The sequence below is a fragment of the Theropithecus gelada genome, chromosome 17 (genome assembly GCF_003255815.1).
Source record: "Theropithecus gelada isolate Dixy chromosome 17, Tgel_1.0, whole genome shotgun sequence".
In the NCBI taxonomy this organism is placed as follows: domain Eukaryota; kingdom Metazoa; phylum Chordata; class Mammalia; order Primates; family Cercopithecidae; genus Theropithecus; species Theropithecus gelada.
The window spans coordinates 73,010,547-73,035,705 of NC_037685.1; the positions used below are offsets into that span (position 1 = coordinate 73,010,547).

Here is a 25,159-nt window from a genome sequence, read left to right on the forward strand (position 1 = left end):
AAGCTACAGAACTTCCAGAGACCTAATTTTCTCAAATAGAATTCAGAAAAAAATGCAGCAAGATCCTTCTGGCCCAGCCATCTCACATCACAGCTTTAACCACTCAACACATGGACATGAAAGATTTCAAGATAAAAGTAGGTGTGTGACCTAAAATCAAAAAGTATCGAAGTCCCTGTTCTGGATTTGCTTCTGATTTAAGACCTTAGGCAAACAATCTGGATATCTGTGTCCTCATTTACTAAATAAGAATATCCTCAAGGGGTACTATACAGTGTACCAGTTTAAGAGTCAAAGCAGTGCTGGAAAAAAAAAATTTAAAGTCACTGAACCTAATAAAACATAAAATATTATTAATGTAGACATTAAATAAAAATAGAGTCCATAAAGCTTCAAATTTACTCAAAATAGCTACAGTGTAAAAGTACTAAGGAAGCTAAAGAAAAATTTTTTAAATTACATTTCAAGTTCTTCATTTTAACATATCAGAATAGAATCGGATTGATTTGTGGTTGCTCTACCATTTACTTATAATGGGTGACTTAGATTACTCACTGAGCCTCCATTTCTGTCTAAAACTAGGCTCATTTTGGTGCTTATCTCGCAGACTGTGTTGCAGATTAAATCAGATAACTTTGGCCACACAATAAACCTTCAAAAACAATTAGTTGCTGTTACTGTTATGAATACGATCATTATTGTCACTGTCATCATGATCATCATCACTTTTTTTTTTTTTTACAGAGTCTCACTTTGTTACCCAGGCTAGATTGCAATGACTCAATCATAGCTCATTGTAACTTTGGACTCCCCGCCTCAAGTGATCCACCCACCTGACGTCCTCAAGTGTTAGAATTACAGGCATGAGCCACTGCACTCAGCTCGTCATCACTTTTGTAGGGAAGTAGCATAATATGGTAAAAGAACCTGAGCTTTGTAATTGGACAGAGTCTAGTTCAAATTTTACCTCTGCTATTTATCAGTTGTACAACCATCACCTTCTAAGCCCCTGTTACTTAATCTGTAAGATGGAAGAGTCACCTTCCTCCTAAGGATGTTCTGAGAATTAAATGCAATAATACGAAGCACCTAGCACAACGTAGGTCTCCCAATAAAAGTTTCCTTTTCATCTCTTTTTTTCTTCCAAAGCCAATTACATGCATCTGTCAAACAGTTAACATTATTTAAGCAGGCTGGCTGCAGTGGCTGACGCCTGTAATCCCAGCACATCGGGAGGCCGAGGTAGGCAGATCACCTGAGGTCAGTTTGAAACCAGCCTGGCCAACATGGCAAAAGTACGTGAAAAAGTACAAAAATTACCCAAACGTGGTGGTGCGCACCTGTAGTCCCAGCTACTTGGGAGGCTGAGATATGAGAATTGCTTGTACCTGGGAGGCAGAGGTTGCAGTGAGCCGAGATCATGCCACTGCACTCCAGCCTGGGTAACAGAACAAGACTCCATCTCAAAAAAAAAAACGTAGAAAAGAGTTGTTCTGGGTACGACAGCAACATAACAAGGAGCAAAGACTTGAGTTCTAACACAGAGGCCACAGTAAACAGAGAGATCTTCCCCGATTGTCCAAGTGCAAATTAGTATGTATTTCTAAATAATGATGTGGTTATTTGTACTAGTGAAAAGTGAAAAAGAACCTGAATGGCCAATAATATAAAAAGGTAGAAAAAATAGGAGTGTTAAATAAATAACAGCATACCTATCTGATGAAATATTGTACGGACACTAAAAATCACATCTCTGAGGAATATCTAATGTTACAAGGAGACGCTCCTGATAAAAATGTCAGGTTTTAAAAAAACACTATAAACTTTATATACATGGTATACCATTTTTGTAAAAATTATACATTATACATTATAAACAGATATGTACGTAGACAGAAAGAAATACAGAAAATATTCATACTGCCGGTCTTGAAGAGGAATACAGCAAGAAATTTTCCAATTCTTTCCTATGCTTTTTAGCATTTACTCTATTATGCTATCCTTCTTCACTGTTTGGTTTCCCCAACTAAAACGTAAGCTCTATAACAACAGAGATCTTTGGGTTTTTTTTGTTCACTGCATCTGGACAGTGCCTTGCACATATCAATCATTCAAGACATATTTGTTAATAAATACAAACACATATATGCATTTATATCTATCAAATGAGCATTTATGACTTGCATAATCAGAAAAAATAAACTTTACTTTGAAAACAATACAATTCCCTGTTACATATTATTATTAACCTAATTCTGGCCTTCAAAGGTAGCAGTTCAGTTTAACCTCTTGCTTTATCATCAATCATCCTTGTCCTGTGTGAGAATTAGTGAAGAGCTCAATGGCCATGACCAACAACTCAGGATTTGGGAGTTTCCAGCTGATACGTCAATTTGTAACAACTTGGATATCAGTCATAGGTGCATACAATGTGAACGATACTGAAAATCTCAAACTTTCTCCCAATACCCACCAGAGAGCCACAGGTATTTTTTCACCTATATTGGGTCACCTAGGTTACAGGGATCACCTAACAGTGAATAAAAATACTGTCCATCCCTTCAGCCCAAACATCAAATTCAATGGTTAAGAATATTAAATAAATAAAAAGGAATTTTTAAACAAAATAAATGTAAAGGCCTTTCAGTATAACAAATATATGTCTAGCTGGTAGTCAACTGGTAAGTTCATCTATCTAGAATTCAAATGGAAATTATCCATCGTGACGACTCAAAATAGATGTCAAAAAGGCAAATATCCATAGAAAAGCCACCTGGTGTTTTTATGAATAAATTAAGACCAGAGCCTATTTATTCTTAGTTTAGTTAAAATTGTAATAAGGTTGATTACCCAAAGATGAAATCTACCATCAATACATATGTCACTTATGTTCCAGACAGTTTTTAGGTGCCTGAGATGAGCAAGATAGCTATATTCTAGCAGGGGAGGAGAGAAAACAAACATGGGAGCAGGGAAACAGTTAAGTTCAGAGAGTGCTAAGTGCTCTGGAGATTATATCATGTACGATGACAGCCTGGTGCAGCATGGTATATTTGGAAAAGGGGTAGGCATGGCCAGTGGCTACTTTAGCTAAGAAATTTATAAACTGAATTACAAGGAGGCAAGAATATAAAGTAAAAAGAGAAATTCACACCAAGCAGAGGAAACACCAAGTACAAAAGAAGGCAACTGCAGCTGCAGCCTGTAAGGCAAGGAGTAAAAGGAAAGGTGGTAGACAAACATTCAATCCTACAGAATGACGTAGGTCATATTACAGGGTTTGGGTCTTATGCTGGGTGTAATAGGACATTACTGCATGGCTTTAAGCAGCAAGGAACTGATAGGCTCTGATTATGAACAGCACAGTAAGGAACACTAACTGCAAGAAAATAAGATAAAATAAAAATACGAAAATCAGATAAAACCTCAAAAAGTCATCTGAAGCAATTTAAAGAAAGGACTAACATTCCTGCACCTCAATCACAGGCCCCAAAGCTATCAGTGGGATTAGAGCACAGTAAATAACTGATGCTCATCAGAATGAGTAGGATTCACCAACAAAACCTAAGAGTACAAAATGCTGCCATGATAAGACACTTAAAATATTTTATAAACTTTATAAACTATAAAATATATATCATCTAAAAATACTCTTTTTAGAATGGCCAAAGGACTGTATAATTTCTGAAAGTTTCATCTAAATAATTTACTATAATGGTCCAACAAATAAATCTTTAGATAATCAAATTTAGTTTCCTAAAACAATTCAATTTCTAAAAAGCTAAAGTGTTAAGCTCTCCTTAAAATAATAAACACATTTAAAGATCCATGTTCTCTTCCTTACTATTTGCCAGTTATAAAATTCATTTTAAAAATATATTTTTAAATCCATTACCAAACAAAGCCAGTTCTTTCACCATCATTTAAATATATTCCTACCTCCTTACCTCTACTTAGGCCATTGTTTCAACTTCTAATCCCTTTACCCAGCTCCTCACTATTCCAACTCAAATCCCATCCCTCACTCTTATCTTCTCTGAGTATGGAAAATCAGGCAAATTTTTTAAAACCTTGTCAGTTGGGGGTGGTGTGGGGTTTACAACACTCTTATGTGTAACTACCACGGGAGCAGAAATGTAAGCAATCAAAAGTTGTATGCTTTAAAAAAATCCTGAATTTTAAATTTTATTATCTGTATTAACTGCAGTATTCCAGATTTACTGTTTAGTAGCCTAAATCTTCACATAAGTTTTAAATGTATTAAAAATTTAGGGATTACGAGACCATATATTTTAGAAAATGAACCCAATATGAAATTTAAAAAATTAAACACCCTTAATCAAATAATTCTATCTACTATTCCAAACTGCTTACAAAGAAATTCAGTGGAAATGATCCTGTGAATTAATATCTACCCTTTCTAAAAGATAACCAACTGGAAAAAGACATTAGGACTTTCCTGTTACCTTTCTTACCACGTGAAAAATGCAGATTGTTCATTCTAAAAATAAATATAAGCTTTTGAATATATTTTTATAATATGGATATTATGTGAATCACTAGGTTTGGAATAAATACCATTAAATGGAGAGTCAAAGTCAATATGATAGAAATATAAATCCAAATTCATATTTCAAAAGGCACTTAGTGCTTGCTTCGACAGCACATATACTAAAATTGGAATGATACAAAGAAGATTAGCATGACCCCTGCTCAAGAATGACATGCAAATTCATAAAGCATTCCATTTTTTTTAAGGGACTTCTTCACAAAGAAAGCACAGCAGGGGTCTTAAAAATGTTTAAAATGATGAATACAAGAACCTCTTGGCTACAAGAGAGAATTTTCCATTACAAAACTGGAACGTTAGATACAAAATTATTAGTAATGGTTGTTACCTATTACCATTTACGGGTAATGTACATGAGCACAAACAGCTTTTTTTAAATTAGAATTTAAAATTCCCATTTCCTCACTCTTTCCACCTTTTCTTTTTTTTTTTAAATACGTATTTTATTATTATTATTATACTTTTAAGTTCTAGGGTACATGTGCACAGTGTGCAGGTTTGTTACATATGTATACATGTGCCATGTTGGTGTGCTGCACACATTAACTCTTCATTTACATTAGGTATATCTCCTAATGCTATCCCTCCCCGCTCCCCCCACCCCACGACAGGCCCCAGTGTGTGATGTTCCCCACCCTGTGCCCAAGTGTTCTCATTGTTCAATTCCCACCTATGAGTGAGAACATGCGGTGTTTGGTTTTCTATCCTTGCAACAGTTTGCTCAGAATGATGGTTTCTAGCTTCATCCATGTCCCAACAAAGGACATGAACTCTTCCTTTTTTATGAAGGCATAGTATTCCATGGTGTATATGTGCCACACTTTCTCAATCCAGTCTATCATTGATGGACATTTGGGTTGGTTCCAAGTCTTTGCTATTGTGAATAGTGCTGCAATAAACATACGTGTGCATGTGTCTTTATAGCAGCATGATTTATAATCCTTTGGGTATATGCCCAGTAATGGGATGGCTGGGTCAAAAGGTATTTCTAGTTCTAGATCCTTGAAGAATCACCACACTGTCTTCCACAATGGTTGAACTAGTTTACAGTCCCACCAACACTGTAAAAGCGTTCCTATTTCTCCACATCCTCTCCAGCACCTGTTGTTTCCTGACTTTTTAATGATCACCATTCTAACTGCTGAGAGATGGTATCTCATTGTGGTTTTAATTTACATTTCTCTGATGGCCAGTGATGATGAGCATTTTTTCGTGTGTCTGTTGGCTGCATAAATGTCTTCTTTTGAGAAGTGTGTGTTCATATCCTTCGCCCACTTTTTGATGGGGTTGTTTGATTTTTTTCTTGTAAATTTGTTTAAGTTCTTTGTAGATTCTGGATATTAGCCCTTTGTCAGATGGGTAGATTGTAAAAATTTTTCCCCATTCTGTAGGTTACCTGTTCACTCTGATGGTAGTTTCTTTTGCTGTCCAGACGCTCTTTAGTTTAATTAGATCCAATTTATCAATTTTGGCTTCTGTTGCCATTGCTTTTGGTGTTTTAGTCATTAAGTCCTTGCCCATGCCTATGTCCTGAATGGTATTGCCTAGGTTTTCTTCTAGGGTTTTCATGGTTTTAGGTTTAACATTTAAGTCTTTAGTCCATCTTGAATTAATTTTTGTATAAGGTGTAAGGAAGGGATCCAGTTTCAGCTTTCTACATATGGCTAGCCAGTTTTCCCAGCAACATTAAATAGGGAATCCTTTCTCCATTTCTTGTTTTTGTCAGATTTGTCAAAAATCAGATGGTTGTAGATGTCTGGTATTATTTCCGAGGGCTCTATTTGCACAAACAGTTCTTTAAAAATTTCCCGATAAAATTATACTATAGAATTATATCTGATAATTCTATTCTTTGTTTTAAAATTTGACTATAATTTAAAATTTTTACTTTACATTTTAATATAAGAACTTTGAATCTAAAAGACAAACACAAAAACAGCTATCTATACTACTGTGCAATAAAGAAACTAAATCATCTTCCCTCCCCAACCTTTTAATCTGGAACCATTCCTTGCCTGTTTTGACTTTTAGGACATTGAACATTTTTCAGGAGTCCAGGTCGTTGTCTTACAGAATATCACACATTCTAGATGAGTCTGATTGTTATTGTTAAACATTTTTAGTAAGAGTACTACATTGGTAATGCTGTAGTACTCTTAGTAAACCTGTTGTAGCACTCTTACCCTGCAGAGGTAAACCCTCATTGAATCACATCAGCATTCACATCATGTAAGTTCCTCCCACTATTGATAATTCTGTTGTATGAGTTGGTTAATGGAGCAAATGCCAGATCTCATCATTGTAAAGGTACATTATTTTTTCCCGTTTGTAATCAGAAGTAATCTATGAAGCGAACCTTTGGCACTATGTAAACAAAATGGGTTCCTTTAAAATTTGTTTATGTGCTTTGTCTGAGAAGGATTACTTCTTAATCATGGGAAATCTGAACTTCTCAGACATTCCCACTAGACGATGCTAAATTTTTTCAAAGGCCATCATTTAAGGTAGTGTCTGCCAAATCTCTCCATTTTAAGTGCATTTTTTTCTTTTGTAATTAATAAGCAACACATGAGGCCATGTGAATATCCTGTTCCTCAAAAACTTTCCACTCAGTGTTTTTTTACAATTACAGTCTTTTCATTATAACGTAATTGTGTGCCCATGCTAAAGCTTCCAATTTAAAGAACTACGAAAGTCTCTTCCTTATCCTACTCCAGACTCCAACTCACAATTTTGTAACATACTTTATGTACACTCTGTTAACCACTCCTTGTGTATCCTTCTGGAAGTTTTCAATGTATAAACAAACATATATGTATTTCTTGTCTTCTTACCACAAATGGGATCACAGTACATATATTGTCTTATAACTTTATTTTTTTCACTTAATATATACTGCATGTCTTTCCTATCAGTAGGTACACATTCATCTCATTCTTTTTAATAACTAAAGAGTATCCTACTTACCATTATTTCATTAGTCTTTTTAAGTATACATCACTCTGTTCGTTCACAGTTTTATACAATTTCCAACAATGTTACATTAAACATCCTTGTACATATAACTGTTCATGTTTTATGTGAATACACTTGAGTAAAATTTCTAGAAACATAACTGCTGGGTCCAAATGCAAGTGTAATTTCTTTTCTTTTGATAAATACTGCCAAACTTTCTTTTTAAATTGCATTAATTTCTGCTGCCATCAATAGCAATGCTGTTTCCTCATCTCTTCTTCCTCATCAACACTGGACATTAGCAAATTCTTTAATCTTTGCCAATCTGAGAGGTAAAAGGAAAATAGCAGCTCACAGTCTTTTAATTTTTATTTTTGTAAATAAGAAAGTCAAGCATCTTTTCATGAAATTATTGAATATTTGAAATACTTTATGAATTGCTTATTTATAGGCTCTATCCTTTTTCTATTAAATATTCCTAAGAATAATATTTTAAACAATGTATTTGAAGAAGTGTAAAACAAGTTTCATTATAATATTCATAAAACATTATGTTAGTTGGTAATTTCTACCTAAGATACTCTTCCACCAGAGAAAAATCTATAGTTTCTGCGTGGTGTATACTTTCACTACCTTTAATACCCCTTTACCCAAGTGACCTATAGATTGAAAATACTTTCATAAATGTGCTAGAGAATTTCCTATATCAAATCTCCTTAATTCATTTTTTAAGAAATCAAATTTCCATAGGCAAGTAGTAGGAAACAATTTAAAATTATGAAATCAGCATATTGATCTTTAACATTTTAGAACCATTAATTCATCTAGGATTTCTCATTTAGTACGAAACCAAGAAGACATTTCCAAGAACAGTGAAACTAAAAATCTAAATTAAATCTGTCTAGAGAGAGCACAGTACTTTTACTGTTATATGAGCTACTCTCTTTCTACTTAAAAAGTCAATCTTGTATATATCTGGAGTACACAGTCACGGGCTAGAGTGTGATAAAACTTGCCTGATCAATGTAAAAAGCTGTGCCTGCACGGATCTCTCGTCGCTGTTTGAGATCAGTTTCAGTGGTGTCCCTTGAAAGGGCAATGTATTCGACCTCCCGTTTGGTCAGCTCCTGTAGAGAAGAGAATGAAATTATTCCAAAAATAAAATCAAATTTCCAGCATATGATTTGGAACAAGTTATCTGACAATGCCACTGCCCTTGAGAAGTGCATTTTTAAACCTAATTCTGGATTGAAACTTGTTGAGTCTAAGCTTTGAGAAAAAATAAATAAATTGAACGTTAATCAAAATATCTATATATTCTCCTCAGAGCTCTTCTTCTATGGCACTCAATCCTACTATTTAAGCAATAATAATCAAAATTCAATTTTACAAACCTTAATTTTTCCTGTAGATTTCCAAATATAATGAGCAATAATTTGACAGTATTACTATTTTGTTTGCCCACAAACTATAGCCATTTCTATAAGTAATGTTCATCTTTTTTAAAGGGGTGATTTAGATTAATTTATTCCATGGATCAATGTTTGCCAAGTGTATACAGTATGTCAGGTACTTTACCAAATGTGAAAACAAGGTAAAAATACCAATAATCAGCCGGGCGTGGTGGCTCCAACCTGTAATCCCAGCACTTTTGTAGGCCGAAGTGGGCAGATCACTTGAGGTCAAAAGTTCAAGACCAGCCTGGCCAACACGGTGAAACCCTGTCTCTACTAAAAATACAAAAATTAGCCAGGTATGGTGGTGCGTGCCTGTAGTCCCCGCTACTCAAGAGGCTGAGGCAGGAGAATTGCTTGAACCCAGGAGGTGGAGGTTGAGGTTGCAGTAAGCCGAGATCACACCATTGTACTCCAGTCTGGGCAACAAAGCAAGACTCCATGTCAAGAAAAAAAAAAAACAAAAACAATAAGCAGGTAAACAGAAGGTAAACACACATGCATAGTTGTAGGAGAAGTAAAACGAGGATTTAAAAAAAGGAGAGGAAGGAGGTGAAGAAAAAGGAGGAGGGAAAGGAAGGAGGAGAAGGAGCAGGAGGAGGAGAAAAAAAATCAAAAAAATCATGAGATTTGAAGGGGAAACTATGCAGAATTCTTCTGTTTCAAGATAATTTATCCATCCTTAAAAGTCTTTTGCCCTATAATCATGTACAAAAAGTTTTTAACATTATCTTTGGTTTTACAATGTTGAAGTAAAACCAATGACATTCTCTAATCAAATAAGGCACACAATAAGTTTTTACTAAACATGGGGAACAAACTGATTCACTGAAGCGTAACGGAAAATGGGAATGAACACGCCATTAATGGCAAAAAGGGATATTGCCATACAAGGGGATTTTTTTCTCCATCCTATCTCCACATGCTACTGATAAAAACATATTGTTGTAATTTACATCTTCTTTAATGTGCTTGTCCCCATGTTACATAACTTTATGTATATAAAGGAGGAAAAAAATTTTTTCTTTTTTTTTTGAGACAGTCTTACTCTGTCACCCAGACTGTTGTGCAGTGGTGTGATCTCAGCTCACTGCAACCTCTGCTTCCCAGGTTCAAGCAATTCTCGCGCCTCGCAGTCTCCAGAGTGGCTGGGACTACAGGCATGTGCCACCATGCCTGGCTAATTTTTGTATTTTTTAGTACAGACGGGATTTCACCATGTTGGTCAGACTGATCTCGAACTCCTGACCTCAAGTGATCTGCCCACCTCGGCCTCCGAAAGTGTTGGGATCACAGGCATGAGCCACTGCACCCAGCCTAAAAGGAGGAAACATTTTTAAATAGAGAAAATACAGAGCAGTGGCAAAGACGTGGTGATACCAAAGGATGTTTCCCTAAAAACAAATGAATTGGCTGAGAGACCACAATTTTGGAGTAGAGTAGCAATGTCTCTTGTTGACAGGTATTTACTTCTTGCTTCTGGAACACATCACTAGTATCTTCATGTCTGCTTCATTGACTGGCTGGATGTGATCTCCCTCAAAGAAAAACCCTGTCATTTACAATAGGCTTCCGTTGGTTGACAAAGTTACATATGTCTCTTACTGTTAAATTGCACAGAGTTACACCCTGAACTGCTACATGATCATTATCCTTAGCTTCCTTTGCTTCCTTTGCTCTTCATCAGCCATGACAAGCACCAAAGTCTCCTCAGGTGCTGATTCACAAAGGAGGCATGAGTTCATTCACAAACAGCCCCAGGAGCAGCAGATGCAGGAGGGAGGAGTGGTATGATTTTTTTGAACAAACTACCAAAGTCCTTTTATATGAGTTAAGTACAAAATAAACACAACTATGAAATTATTCTTATTTATTTTCTCATAGTTTAACATGCTTGCCCCAAATTTTCTGCCTTTAAACCTCTCATCCACTCTGGCTATCACTATACATAGGCTGTTATTCTTAGGGGCAATAGTACTCACTGCAGTGTGCAAGGTGGCGTAGGCTAGTATTAAGTTTTCTTATGTGTATCCACAGCTTAAGGTTGCCTCAGCTCCATTCCACAATTTAAAGTGAGAGTGTTGTTGGTTTCTTCTTTAAAGACACAGGTTTCACACTTACAAACCTATGTTGCATTTTTTAACCAACAAGGCTTCTCATAATCTCTTAGTCCCTCTCATTTCACATTCTCAATAAGCTCAAAGCCTTGCCAAAAACAAAATCTCAGCGGGATATTGTGGTCTTTGAAATAAGCAAGGTAGCAAGTGCACATCTTAAAATTAAAAAGGCTTGGCTGGGCACGGTGGCCGTAATCCCAGCACTCTGGGAGGCGGAGGCAGGCAGATCATGAGGTCAGAAGTTGGAGACCAGCCTGCCCAAAATGGTGAAACTCATTTCTACTAAAAACATGAAAAATTAACCAGGTGTGGTGGCACACGCCAGTAGTCCCAGCTACTTGGGAAGCTGAGGCAGGAGAATCACTTGAACCCAGGAGGGAAAGGTTGCAGTGAGCCAAGATCAAGCCACTGCACTGCAGCCTGGGTGACAGAGCGAGACCCCAACTCAAAAAAAAAAAAGAAAAAAGAAAAAAGGCTCTAGATCTGTAATTCTCAGTACCTGATTCAGCATTCTTAGATAAGACACTTTTATATATTCATAAAGTGAGGATGGCTCTACAGTGGCACGTTTTACCTCACAAACTAGTTCTAGTGATAAATAAAAGATACGAAAGCAATGAGCTAGTGCAAGTTAGGCTCTGATTTATTCATGTATTTATTATTTCTGCCCCACATGATTTTTGAAGTACCAAAGAAGATTCACCACTGAAATAAAAGAGTGTACAAGGTAGATTTCAGTAGCATAGAAATCAATCATTTCATAGCAAATAATACAAGGAACTTAAGTTTAAATAAGGTTTTTCTCTTCATCCTAAAAAACGTCTTCAGAACACAGCTTCATCTGGTGGCATTCTTCCATTAATCATCAGGGTAATGCCTACTAATACTGACAAAATAGTGGAAAACACTTGTACATTTTCTTTTTTTATTGTTTGTTTGTTTTTTGTGTGTTTGTTTTTTGAGATGGAGTCTCACTCTGTCGCCCAGGCTGAAGTGCAGTGGCACGATCTTGGCTCACTGCAACGTCCACCTCCCAACTTCAAGTAATTCTCCTGCCTCAGCCTCCTGAGTAGCTGGAATTACAGGCACCCAGCACCATGCCCTGCTAATTTTTATATTTTTACTAGAGCCGAGGTTTCACGATGTTGGCCAGGCTGGTCTCAAACTCCTGACCTCGGGTGATCCACCCACCTCAGCCTCCCAAAGTGCTGGGATTACAGGTATGAGCCACTGTGCCTGGCCACGACTTGCAAATTGTCTTATTTGTCTTAAGATTTCAGCTTCAATTCACTTAACAACAGTTCTCAAAGAACTGTAAATGTTTAAGAGGACAACATGTCAGAAAGGGGAAACACGGGATTTCAACTTTAGCTCTATTATTTACCAGCTGGATAAAGCTTGAGTGAGTTATTTAACCTCTGTGAACTTGTTTTCTCATCTATTTAAAGAAAACACAAAGAGATATGTAACACAGAAGACATACTGTACAGACCTTAGGCTTCCTTTAAAGACTGCACAACTTCCAAAAGTCAAGGGAATTGTCTGGCGTTTTAAAATGTGAGCCTGAGATAAGGGAATGTTCACTAAGCAGTATAATACCAACTTTTGTTTTGTTAACTTCAGACTTGCTGATTCTATCTGCTACTCATTGCCTGAATTTATATCTCTTTTCTACTGGAAGTGGGGTACTTTCTAGTCACAGTAAAAATTTGCTAAAGCTATGAAAGGTAAATATACATTTGACTCCCAAATAACTTATGCCAAACACTTTATAAACAAATCACTATTTGATGTCAGCATTTGTTTCAAATAATGACTAATTCGGATATTTTTTATAAATTCTTAATCTTATTTTATTTCATAGCTTACAAAGTTCAGACCCTTAGAAATTGACAAGAATTAGCTGCTCACCAAGTACTGCATAGCAATAGAGCGTCGAAGAGGCCCAGGAGGTCCTATTAGAAAGACATCTTGCCCCAAAAGATCCTTCTGCATTATCCATCTTAGATGCTGAACTACAGATTGAGCCAGGGAGTCTGAAACTATAAAGAAAAAAGAGAAAATGAAGTGCAAATTTAAGTATTACTTATAATATAAATCTCCAAGTAATGTGAGCATATTTTTATATATATGTATATATAAATGTATATAAAATATATGTCTATCTGTGTATGTATTTATAAACATATGTATATAAATAGATATAAACATATACATATGTTTATCTGGACAAACATATAGACACCTGGTGAATTTTCACATAGTTTACAATAAAACCATTATTGTCGATGCTAAAACAAGATTAAGTTTATGATATCACAAAGAATTATATATTCCTTACTTTAAAGCTTTCCATAACATTTGAATAATAACCTATAACTGTTCCTAAAGAAATAAAAGTTATTGTCAAGGATGATTTGAGGAACTGATTTGATTACTTCAATCACAATTTTATAGTCCAATCTTTTTGTTCTAAAAGAGAGGTAAGACGAAATCATCCCAGATAGTTAATGATTATTACAGTCTTAGAAAATCTGAGGAAAGCATACTACAACTTAAGTTGGTAATGGGTTGTAAGATCATGGTTAGAAAATTTGATGTAGACTTAAAACTACTTCCTCAGAATTAACTATTTAAGTCTATTTTATACCAAACTCTTTTGTGAATAGAAGACCACCCCATGCAATGCCCTTCCAAGTCTACTATTAAATCACCCCATCAGTGTGCTCATCTTCTAACTAAGCATTTTCTAAAACGTTTAAATTAATATAATTAGTTTGTTTTTGCTCATATGTAAATCACCCAGTGAGTCCATTCCTGGGTATACAAGAAAAACTCATAACCTTGTACATCAGGAGACACATAGAAAACTCAGAGCAGAATGGTCCAAAATAAAACTGGAGAGAGGACAATGAATAAATACACAGAATGGAATATTATACGCAACAAAAACAGAATAAAAGACCCCCACTTCCAATGATATGTTTAACACTTAAAGGTGTAATATTGAGTGAAAAAAAAAAATAAATCATGTATAATATAATACCATTTTGATAAATCTCAGTAAACTAGCAAATGAATTCTTTAGAAATAGATACATATGTGATAAAACAGTACTTGAAAAAGCAAAATGGCAAGGGAATGGTAAGTTGATGATAATTGGATACCTGGGGGTAAGGAGTGGCCATGGAATCAAAGAGATTCTCATGTATAGCTTCAAGGATATTGGTAATATTGTAGTTCTTACATTAGATGTGGGTTACAGTGTTTGTTTTATTATGTTGCATTTTATACAAACAGACACAGATATCTATATTACATAACATCTTTTGTATGTAGTAAATACTCCATACGTGTTAAACTTTGTTTAATCACCCACTGAGGTCACAGATAAGTTCCAAGATCCAACTAAGCAAGCCTAGGACTAAATATCTAGTGCTTCTCCTCCTCTGACAGCACAATATTGTTAGGGTAGTTTCTCCTATACTCCCCTACCCCAAAGAAAGCAAACAATTAATCATTGGAAGAGATAATTTCTGATTTTCATTATCCTGGTAGGAAGATCAAGGACAAGGTTTTGGGCAAATTGTTTGGTTTGTCATGTCACTGGGGTCACACTAAAGCATATTACAATCTCCCCAGAACGAATGCCCATATGTCTGAGACTAATTACTCAGTAGAACTGTTTGGTTTCTCTCTTGTTTTTACAAATCCTCTAAGACGTGCATCCCTAGCGGGATAAAATCCCTAAGACATGCATCCCTCGTGGGATAAAAGTTGGTTCCTGGAAGGGGGACTTGAAAAAAATGTTTAGATGTTACAATAGTTTGTGGTCCTCGGCCAGGCACGGTGGCTCACACCTGTAATCCCAGCACTTTGGGAGGCCGAGGCAGGTGGATCACCTGAGGTCAGGAGTTCAAGACCAGCCTGGCCAACATGAGGAAGCCTGTAGTCCCAGCTACTCGGGAGGCTGAGGCTGAAGAATCACTTGAACCCAGGAGGCGGAGGTTGCAGTGAGCCAAGATCACGCCACTGCACTCCAGCCTGGGCAACAGAGTGAGACTCCATCTCTAAAAGGGCACAGTACATAAACAGATATATAACATATCTATAGTATTCAAATTTCATGGGGTTAAGAAGGAATAATGATAGGGAGAAAACACCCACAGGAGAGTAATAAAGAAAAACAGATTGAAAAACACTGCTCTAAGACCTATACTTTTGAGCAATCTATTAGGTAGTTTCATGATGCTACTATGCAACTGGCCTGAGTCTAGAGAGTTAATCTATAACTATCACATGCCCTTTTATCTATTTTCTTTTCTGCTTGAAGCTTAAATCAATCTTTATAATATACAGTCTATGAGTTCTTGCTTCAAGACAAGTCAGCCTCCTTGCTGCTTAAGGATGAAACAAAATAAGAGTTAAGATGCCTTAACTTCTTTATTAGTAAAACTACACAATGTTCCCCATGCTGCAAATCTATTACCTCTTCCTATTCTGATATCAAACATATAATTAAAAACTTAAACACTTCGGGTTTTTTCTTTACATTTTCATAAATCTCAGCTTAGTTTGGCCACAGGCATTCTCTATAGTACTCTCACAGTTTTGTGTCACTTTGTATTCAACTTTGGCAATGTGCCTGACCTTCCATTACCTGGACTTGATAATTTAAAATCCAAAATTTGTAAAGTTCTAGAAGGTAAAGCCAAGTTGGTTTCTTTAACTTCCTCCCACCTTTTATTATTTATAACTATTGGTAACTATTTATAATTATGGAGTCTCAGTTTAGTTCTATACTTCCAGTTTGTTTTGAATGTTTTGACCTTGGAACCATATTCATTTTCAAGATTTTTTAAAATTTAAGGTAGCAGTTCCTAATCAAATGTGAGGCCTGCCCCTCATAAATTTTCTGTATAATAAAGTGCTGATGTTTAGGAATAACTTATCTTTTCATTTTTTGAAGCAAACTGGAGCAGAAGTGAAGTTATAGCCATAATAATAGAGCCATTTATACGCCAGAGTACTTTCTTAAATAGAAGAGAAAAGCATGGATTATTTAAAGCTAGAGCCCTGGGAATTATGCACCATCTTGTTTATGCTCATGGGAGTGTCTTCCACTTCAGCGTGATGCACATGTACTGAGAAACACTGCCCTAAGGCACATCTGACTAGTCTCAGTCCTTCCTTTATTCTTACCACTCAACAGTGGTTCTCAACTGGTGACCATACTGCTACCATTCTAGGCCTGCCAGGAGGCATTTGGAAAATGTCTGGGAGTACTTTGGGTTGTTGCAAAGCCTTGGGGAATGAGAAATAATTTGATACACCACTGATATTTTGTGATGGTAAATGCAATGACCAAGACAGTCTCATCCTGCCCAGTATGTCAATGGCAGCATAGCTGAGAAATACTGTGTAGTCATTATTTTTTCTCAAGGCCTCTGTTGCCTGCACACCACTAATGAGTTTGTCACAATTAAGCCCAGAGAAAGAGTTTCTCTCTATTTCCTTTACCTTCTGAAAGATAAAACTTTTAGGGAGGAAATCAGTGGAAAATAAGTTATACCGTTAGATTAAGCCTGTAGGAGTTGTAAGGATATCTAAGGCTCTCATCACATTCCAATTTTACATAAGTTTTTTAATACATATAAGCTACCTCTGAATCCTATGGCTGGCCTTGTAGTCTATGGCATACCTTCACGAAGAACACATATTTTCCCTGCTTTTATTCTCCCCCAATAACAATACTAATAATGGTCATAATTTATTGCATTTCTATCAATTAACAGGTAAACATACAAATGGTTTTTCATATAGAATCTCATAACAATTCTAGAAAGCAGCAGACCTATTGTATAAGGACACAGATTCGAGACAGACCGGCTGGGTTCAAATTCCAACTCTACAGAATTTACTAGCAATGTAACCTTAATCAAGTTACTTAACCTCTCTGCTCAGTTTCTTCATCTGTATGATAGATATAATTGTACTTACTTATAAAGTTGTTATGAGGATTATATTGAACACTTAGAACACTGTCTAATAATAGTAAATGCTGCGTTTATTAAATACTCATTACTCCCATTTTACAATAAGAAAATCAAAATTGGAAATGTAGTATCATTTGTCTATAGTTGGTAAGTCCATAAACCAAGAGTTACACCTAAGCCGTTTAAGTCCAAAACTTGTATTTCAGTCATTATACTCTACAGACCCGTCAAAAGCTTTTCAACAGGTGTCCAACTTCAGGTGCAAGATTTTCCCTACAAGTGTGGACCTCTCAGGGCTACATCAAATTTAGTGGACTTGCTGTTCCAGCCAATAGTTCTACTTCTTTTTGGTGGTATCAATGATATGTTTTATTCCTTTTATTAAAATTTCAAATTTATTTTGTAGTGAATATTGTTATCGGAGGATCTCCTTCTCAAAGAAAATCCAACTTTCACTTATTCATGTTTTAGTATGGTGTATTTTGTCAAAAAGCATGTCTGTATTTAATGTGTCAGGAAATTGCATTAAACTACTGAAAGAAAGCATCATGCAGTGCTATGTGGTATCTGTGGTATATTTTACATTAACGCTTGAAACTAGCTGTATTTTTAGAATGGCCTCAAGAAAACATGAGTCATACTTAAAAGCATGCCAGAAATAGAAACAAGATTTAAGACTGTACATTACGAACATCTGCAAAACAAAGTGCCAAACTGCCATACATAACCTAATATAAACATAGCAGAGTACACGAGAGAAATCCCCAGCTTCAATGTTTGCAGGCACGAGATGCTACCTTCCAGGAGTCCACATAATAATACACTGATGTCAAAACAATCCCGAAGAGCTTGATCCTATATTCCAAGATTCCTTTTCTAGGTAAAGATAAAAACACATAGTTCATGTTGGCCTAAATCCCGGACTCAATTCCTAACCAATATTTGTTTTCAAAAAATATGTACTATTTTTTGCCCGGCCATATTCAAAGGCTTTAAAGTAATTTTATCACAGTTACCTAAATTATAATTTTCTCCCTTCATGAACTCAAATTTTCATTTAAGTTAAAATTAAAATTCTAGAAAATTAAGCATAGGTCAGATTCTATTATAATAAATCCTTCAAAACTGTTGATGTTTTCTTAGTATCCCAAAAAGCAACATAATATAATGGAAGGGGGAAAAAAAAAAAAAGCCTTTGAAGCCAGACAGACCTATTGCAATTTTTTCATCCTGTCTTTTATCCATGTCCTCAGACAAGCATTTTGACTCTTTCGGATCTGTTTCGTTATTTTCTTTTTTAATTTTTTTTATTATACTTTAATTTCTGAGATACATGTGCCGAACATGCAGATTTGTAGTTTCCTTATTTTCAAAATAAAGATAATAATACTTATTGAGTAATGGCTTGTGAGGATTACAGGTAAAGCACCGTGCCCACTTCTTCAGCCAGTGAGAACCAGTTATGGGAGAATTATTCAAGTCTCATCCTCACCTGCAAACTCCTATCTCTGTTGTGTACCCTGGACACCAGGCTGTATAGTGTGGACTTGGTGGATATGAATAGGCTCCTGAGTTTACACTCATCTACCACATCACAATGCGAGATTTCAAAAGAAGCATGACTAACCTCCTCACTGCAACTATGTGCTCATCTGCTGAACTTTCCCCTATTTACCATGTAACATTCTGTAGTTAGATATAATGGACATGAAGGGTAAAAATATAAAGTCCTCATTATTTACAACACAAACTAACTGAACTAAAAAATTAATTTATTCACACAGCTATATTTATTAAGGATCTACTACATGCTCAGTACCAAGAATACAAAGATGAGTAAAATAAGGTTCTTTGAAGACGTCAAAAGAAATAATACATATATAAAACATCGGCTTATACAGCTTATATAAAGTCAATCATTTATAAAGTGGGTTGATGTTTCTGTGATACAATATAGCTGTTGTCAAAACTAAAAAATACCTACAGCATTGGCCAGCACAGTGCTCAGCACAGAGAAGATATTCAGCTTTTCTTAAAATTGGAAAAATTCATCAATATGTATTAAATAATTATACATATCCATATTCAATGACTAAGTGTCATGTTGTTCACTTTTTGTGTAAGGGTACAAAAATAAGAGTAAATTTGCTTGTGTTTGTATAGAAAAATGCAAGACAGATTCCCTTGAAACTAATACCGTGAGAATTAACATGAAGGAGAATAGGGGTGAATACATAATTTCTCAATGTATATCTTTTTATATTGTTTTGATTTCTGAACCACAAAAATATATTAGTTCTGCAAAAAAGTTATTTTTTCAAAGTCATGCTTTAGAACATATTTTACATAAGAAAATGTCCACAATATATTGCTTTATGAAAATAGTCTGTGTATATAAAAGTATGGTCTGTAAATTTAAAAAGGTAAGAAAATATTCTGTATATACAAAATAGTATATATAGTACATACTATTGTTTTCTTAAATGATACACATATACACAGTCATTTTTTAAAACATTAAATACATTTTACAAGGATTCAAGCCATGCAAAGTGTATTCTCTGACTAAAATTAAATTAAACTAGAAATTAGTAACAGAAAGATCTTTGGAAAATCTCCAAATATTTAGAGACTAAATAGCATAATTCTACATAGCACATGGGATCATTGCTAAGATGGCTGACTAGAAGTTCCTAGCACTCTTCTCCTCCATAAAAAAACCAAGCCAAACAAATGAAAAAACCACATTTCAACCAAAATAAATAAAAGAGAGCCCTGGAGAATTGCAAAGGAGTAGGAGAAATCCTGTAGAGCACAGAAACCCAGGATGGCCACAAAGAGAAGAAAAGGAAACTTTGCCTCTGCCAAGGATGATCTCAGCCCCTATTTGGGGATCAGCTTGGACCCAGGAGGTATTTCTCTCTGCAGGAAAAAGGTAAGCAGAAGGACACTAACAGCTCCCATCACTACTATGGATACCTGTAGTCTTTGCTACTAGAGATTCCTGCAGTCCTCACAGGCTCTGAGCCCAGCTGAGGGAGCTCCCAAGAGTATACATTCTGTGCTACTCCCAGAGGAGAAACGGACACTGTGCCTTACCCCAGTCCCCTGCCTGAGCTGCTACTGTGTTGCAACCAGAGCCACGGCTACTGTGCATCCTGTTCCAGGGATGGGTAGTCATTGCACCCCTCCATCCTGGAGGCTTTGCCATCACTGCAGCACAGCTACCTGGTAGCCCCCAATCCCTGAATTTAGCTAGTGCTATGCTCCAAGTTACCCTGAAGCTGCTCCATCCCCTGCATCCCAGACTTTAGTGTATCCTGCCCTTCAAAGCCTGAGCTGAAATGATTCTCTCACTGGGGACCCACAGCACCAAACTACCCCCAGACACCACATTAACGCAACATCCTATCCTCCTGGATGCCCCAACCCTCTGGCACACTAGAGCAGATGTCCTACCCAGTGCCATAGCCGACACTGTACCCTGCCTCTCAGGGAACTAGCACCTCATCCAACCCATGTAGCTGTATATTTTAGGGTCAAGCTGATACAGTATCTTACTTCCAGGTAATCAAAGCCATGGATGAGCTATGCCTCTCTCCTACAGGTCAAATGGCCACAGGGCTTTTCCTCCCTAGAACAGGACTAGGAACTCAGAATCTGAGCTGCTGAGAAGCCCCACCTCCCCAGGCAGTAGAGTGACGCTGTACTGCTCCCTGTCCCCTGGGCCATATCTGTGCCTTGTCATTTCTGGGTTCTTGACAGTGCTGCACCTGGCTGCACAGAACCTGGGCTATTGCTGAGTGTCACAGTCCCAGCATCAAGAGTACCTAGTGTGTGACATCTCATCTCCCAGGGCTGACGTTGCCACTGTGTCCTGTTGATTCTAGGTTCCAAATTGCAGCTGTGCCCTATTCCCTGGGGACTGAACCTTTGGGGTTTCCCTTCTTCCCTGGAGCCATGCCAGTTCTGCACCCTGCGCTCCAGGGTCAGAGCCACAGCTATATCCCTGCCCGCTGGGTGCAAGCTGTTAGAAAGCGGTTCAGGGGCAAGAGCAAACACATTCAAAAGCTAGCAGAAGGCAAGAAATAACTAAGATCAGAGCAGAACTGAAGGAGATAGAGACACAAAAAAACCCTTCAAAAAATCAATGAATCCAGGAGCTGGTTTTTTGAAAAGATCAACAAAATTGATAGACCACTAGCAAGACTAATAAAGAAGAAAAGAGAGAAGAATCAAGTAAACGCAATAAAAAATGACAAAGGAGATATTACCACCAATCCCACAGAAATACAGACTACCATCAGAGAATACTATAAACAACTCTGCGCAAATAAACTAGAAAACCTAGAAGAAATGGATAAATTCCTGGACACATACACCCTCCCAAGACTAAACAACGAAGAAGTTGAATCTCTGAATAGACCAATAACAGGCTCTGAAATTGAGGCAATAATTAATAGCCTACCAACCAAAAAAAAGTCCAGGACCAGAGAGATTCACAGCCGAATTCTACCAGAGGTACAAAGAGGAGTTGGTACCATTCCTTCTGAAACTATTCCAAACAATAGAAAAAGAGGGAATCCTCCCTAACTCACTTTACAAGGCCAGCAAGCCTGGCAAAGACACAACAAAAAAAGAGAATTTTAGACCAATATCCCTGATGAACATCGATGCAAAAATCCTCAATAAAACACTGGCAAACCGAATCCAGCAGTACATCAAAAAGATTATCCACCACGATCCAGTTGGCTTCATCCCTGGGATGCAAGGCTGGTTCAACATATGCAAATCAATAAATGTAGTCCATCACATAAACAGAACCAAAGACAAAAACCATATGATTATCTCAATAGATACAGAAAAGTCCTTCAACAAAGGTCAATAGCCTTCATGCTAAAAACTCTCCATAAACTAGGTATTGATGGGACGTATCTCAAAATAATAAGAGCTGTTTATGACAAGCCCACAGCCAATATCATACTGAATGGGCAAAAACTGGAAACATTCCCTTTGAAAACTGGCACAAGACAGAGATGCCCTCTCTCATCACTCCTATTCAACATAGTGTTGGAAGTTCTGGCCAAGGCAATCAGGCAGGAGAAAGAAACAAAGGGTATTCAATTAGGAAAAGAAGAAGTCAAATTGTCCCTGTTTGCAGATGACATGATTGTATATTTAGAAAACCCCACTCGTCTCAGCCCAAAATCTCCTTAAGCTGATAAGCAACTTCAGCAAAGTCTCAGGATACAAAATCAATGTGCAAAAATCACAAGCATTCCTATACACCAATAATAGACAAACAGAGAGCCAAATCATGAGTGAACTCCCATTCACAATTGCTTCAAAGAGAATTAAATACCTAGGAATCCAACTTACAAGGGATGTGAAGGATCTCTTCAAGAATTACAAGATTCTCTTCAAGAATTACAAACCACTGCTCAACGAAATAAAAGAGGACACAAACAAATAGAAGAACATCCCATGCTCATGGACAGAAAGAATCAATATCGTGAAAATGGCCATACTGCCCACAGTGATTTATCGATTCAATGCCATCCCCATCAAGCTACCAATGACTTTCTCCACAGAATTGGAAAAAACTACTTTAAAGTTCATAAGGAACCAAAAAAGACCCCGCATTGCCAAGACAATCCTAAGCCAAAAGAACAAAGCTGGAGGCATCACACTACCTGACTTCAAACTATACTACAAGGCTACAGTAACCAAAACAGCACGGTACTGGTACCAAAACAGAGATATAGACCAATGGAACACAACAGAGCCCTCAGAAATAATACCACACATCTACAACCATCTGATCTTTGACAAACCTGACAAAAACAAGAAATGGGGAAAGGATTCCCTATTTAAGAAATGGTGCTGGGAAAACTGGCTAGCCACATGTAGAGAGCTGAAACTGGATCCCTTCCTTACACCACATACAAAAATTAATTCAAGATGGATTAAAAACTTAAACATTAGACCTAAAACCATAAAAATCCTAGAATAAAAGCTAGGCAATACCATTCAGGACACAGGCCTGAGCAAGGACTTCATGATGAAAATACCAAAAGCAATGGCAACAAAAGCCAAAATTGACAAATGGGATCTAATTAAACTAAAGAGCTTCTGCACATCAAAAGAAACTACCATCAGAGTCAAAAGGCAACCTACAGAATGGGAGAAAATTTTTACAATCTACCCATTTGACAAAGGGCTACTATCCAGAATCTACAAAGAACTTAAATAAATTTACAGGAAAATAATCAAACAACCCCATCAAAAAGTGGGCGAAGGACATGAACATGACACCACAAGTGAAAAATTCCACACATTTGACTGCACGTGAGAGTTCGCAGTCAAAAAGCAGGCATTCAACACCCAATTTACTCAGCATCCCCAAGGGAAAAATAGAACTACCTTCAGGCTACGTGTATAAGATATACATTAAACACAACTGGAGTTCGTGTTTGAGTTGGGTTCCCATCCCCGCAATGTCTCATTATGTATAAGCAAATATTCAAAAAATTGTTTAAATCTGAAATCCAAAATAACCCTGGTCCCAAGCATTTCAGATAAGGGATGGCCAGCTTGTATATCTATACAATAGAATATTAGGCCAGGCGTGGTGGCTCACGCCTGTAATCCCAGCACTCTGAGAGGCTGAGGTGGGCAGATCACGAGGTCAAGAGATTGAGACCATCCTGGCCAACGTGGTGAAACCTCGTCTCTACTAAAAATACAAAAATTAGATGGGCGTGGTGGTGCACGCCTGTAGTCCCAGCTACTCCGGAGGCTGAGGCAGGAGAATCGCTTGAATCCAGGAGGCGAAGGTTGCAGTGAGCCGAGACTGCGCCACTGCACTCCAGCCTGGGCGACAGAGCGAGACTCCGTCTCGGGGGAAAAATATATATATATATATATATTATTGAGCCTTTAAAAAGGAGGAAATCTTACCACTTGCCACAACATGGATGAAGTTGGAGGACGTCATGCTAAGAGAAATAAATCAGACCCAGGGTAAAAAAAAAACCATACATGAGCTCACTTACATGTGGAATCTGGTTAGGGTGGTGGGGAGCAGGGGGGGTCAAAAATACAGAGATATAGAAGAAAAACATTGGTTACCAGGGGTAGGGGTGGGTAGGAAATGGGGAGATACAGGTCAGAGTATTTAAGTAGCAGATATGTAAGATGACCAAGTCTAGAGATCTAATGTACAATATGAGGACTATAAGTAATAAAATTCTACTGTGAAATTGTACTGAAATTCCTGCTGAGTAGTTTTTAGCCGCTTTTGCCATACCAAAAAAAACCATGGGTAACTATGTGAGATGATGGATATGTTAATTTGCTTCACTATAGTAACCATTTTACTATCTATATATATCCCATAACATCATGTTGTATGTTACATATACAAAATTAAAAAAAAAAAAAAACTAACACATGGGCAAAGAAGAAATTAAAAGGGAAATTACAAAGCTTTTTGAATTGAATGAAAGTAAAAACAATGTATCAAAAATTTTAGCATTCCACTAAAGCTGTACTTAGGGAAAATTTTACAGCACTAATTGCCTATCCTGAGAAAACTGAAGTGTTTCCAATTAATGGCTTCAGCTTCTGCCTTAAGAGACTAGAAAAAGAAGAGAAAATGAGATCCAAAGAAAGAAAAAATATTCACCATAGCTTAAAAATCAATGCAATAGAAAACAAAAACACAAAGAAAAATGAATGAAACCAAAATCTTGTTCTTTGAGACTAACAATAAAATTGACAAACCTCTGGTCAGACTATTAAGAGAGAGAAGACACAATTCGCCAACATCAGGAATGAGAGACAGAGAGAGAGGGACAGACAGACAGAAAATATAGATACTTCAGATATTAAAAGGATAATAAGTGGATATTGTTAAACAAAAAACAAAAACAAAAAAACACTTATGCTAATGTATTCCACAACTTAGAAGAAACAAAGTCCTTAAAAGAATCAGCTCCTTTTTAGCTGACACAATTAGGGATAACTTGAATAACTATATGTGTGAAATAAATTGAATTTACAGTT

The 25,159-nt window shown here is 36.7% G+C and overlaps 1 protein-coding gene and 1 non-coding gene across 2 annotated transcripts in view; one reads left to right on the top strand and one right to left on the bottom strand.

Moving 5' to 3' along the window:
* Positions 1 to 25,159, bottom strand: part of VWA8 (von Willebrand factor A domain containing 8) — a 389,692-nt gene that overhangs the window by 337,468 nt on the left and 27,065 nt on the right. Inside the window, exons 3-4 of the mRNA XM_025364717.1 lie at positions 13,008 to 13,138; positions 8,542 to 8,652 (exon numbers count right to left, since the gene is read on the bottom strand). Coding sequence (XP_025220502.1) covers positions 8,542 to 8,652; positions 13,008 to 13,138 — 242 coding nt within the window. The remainder of the gene's footprint in view (positions 1 to 8,541; positions 8,653 to 13,007; positions 13,139 to 25,159) is intronic.
* On the top strand, positions 4,648 to 4,754 carry LOC112611224. Its single transcript, XR_003116592.1, has one exon. It is a non-coding gene; the product is annotated as a U6 spliceosomal RNA (small nuclear RNA).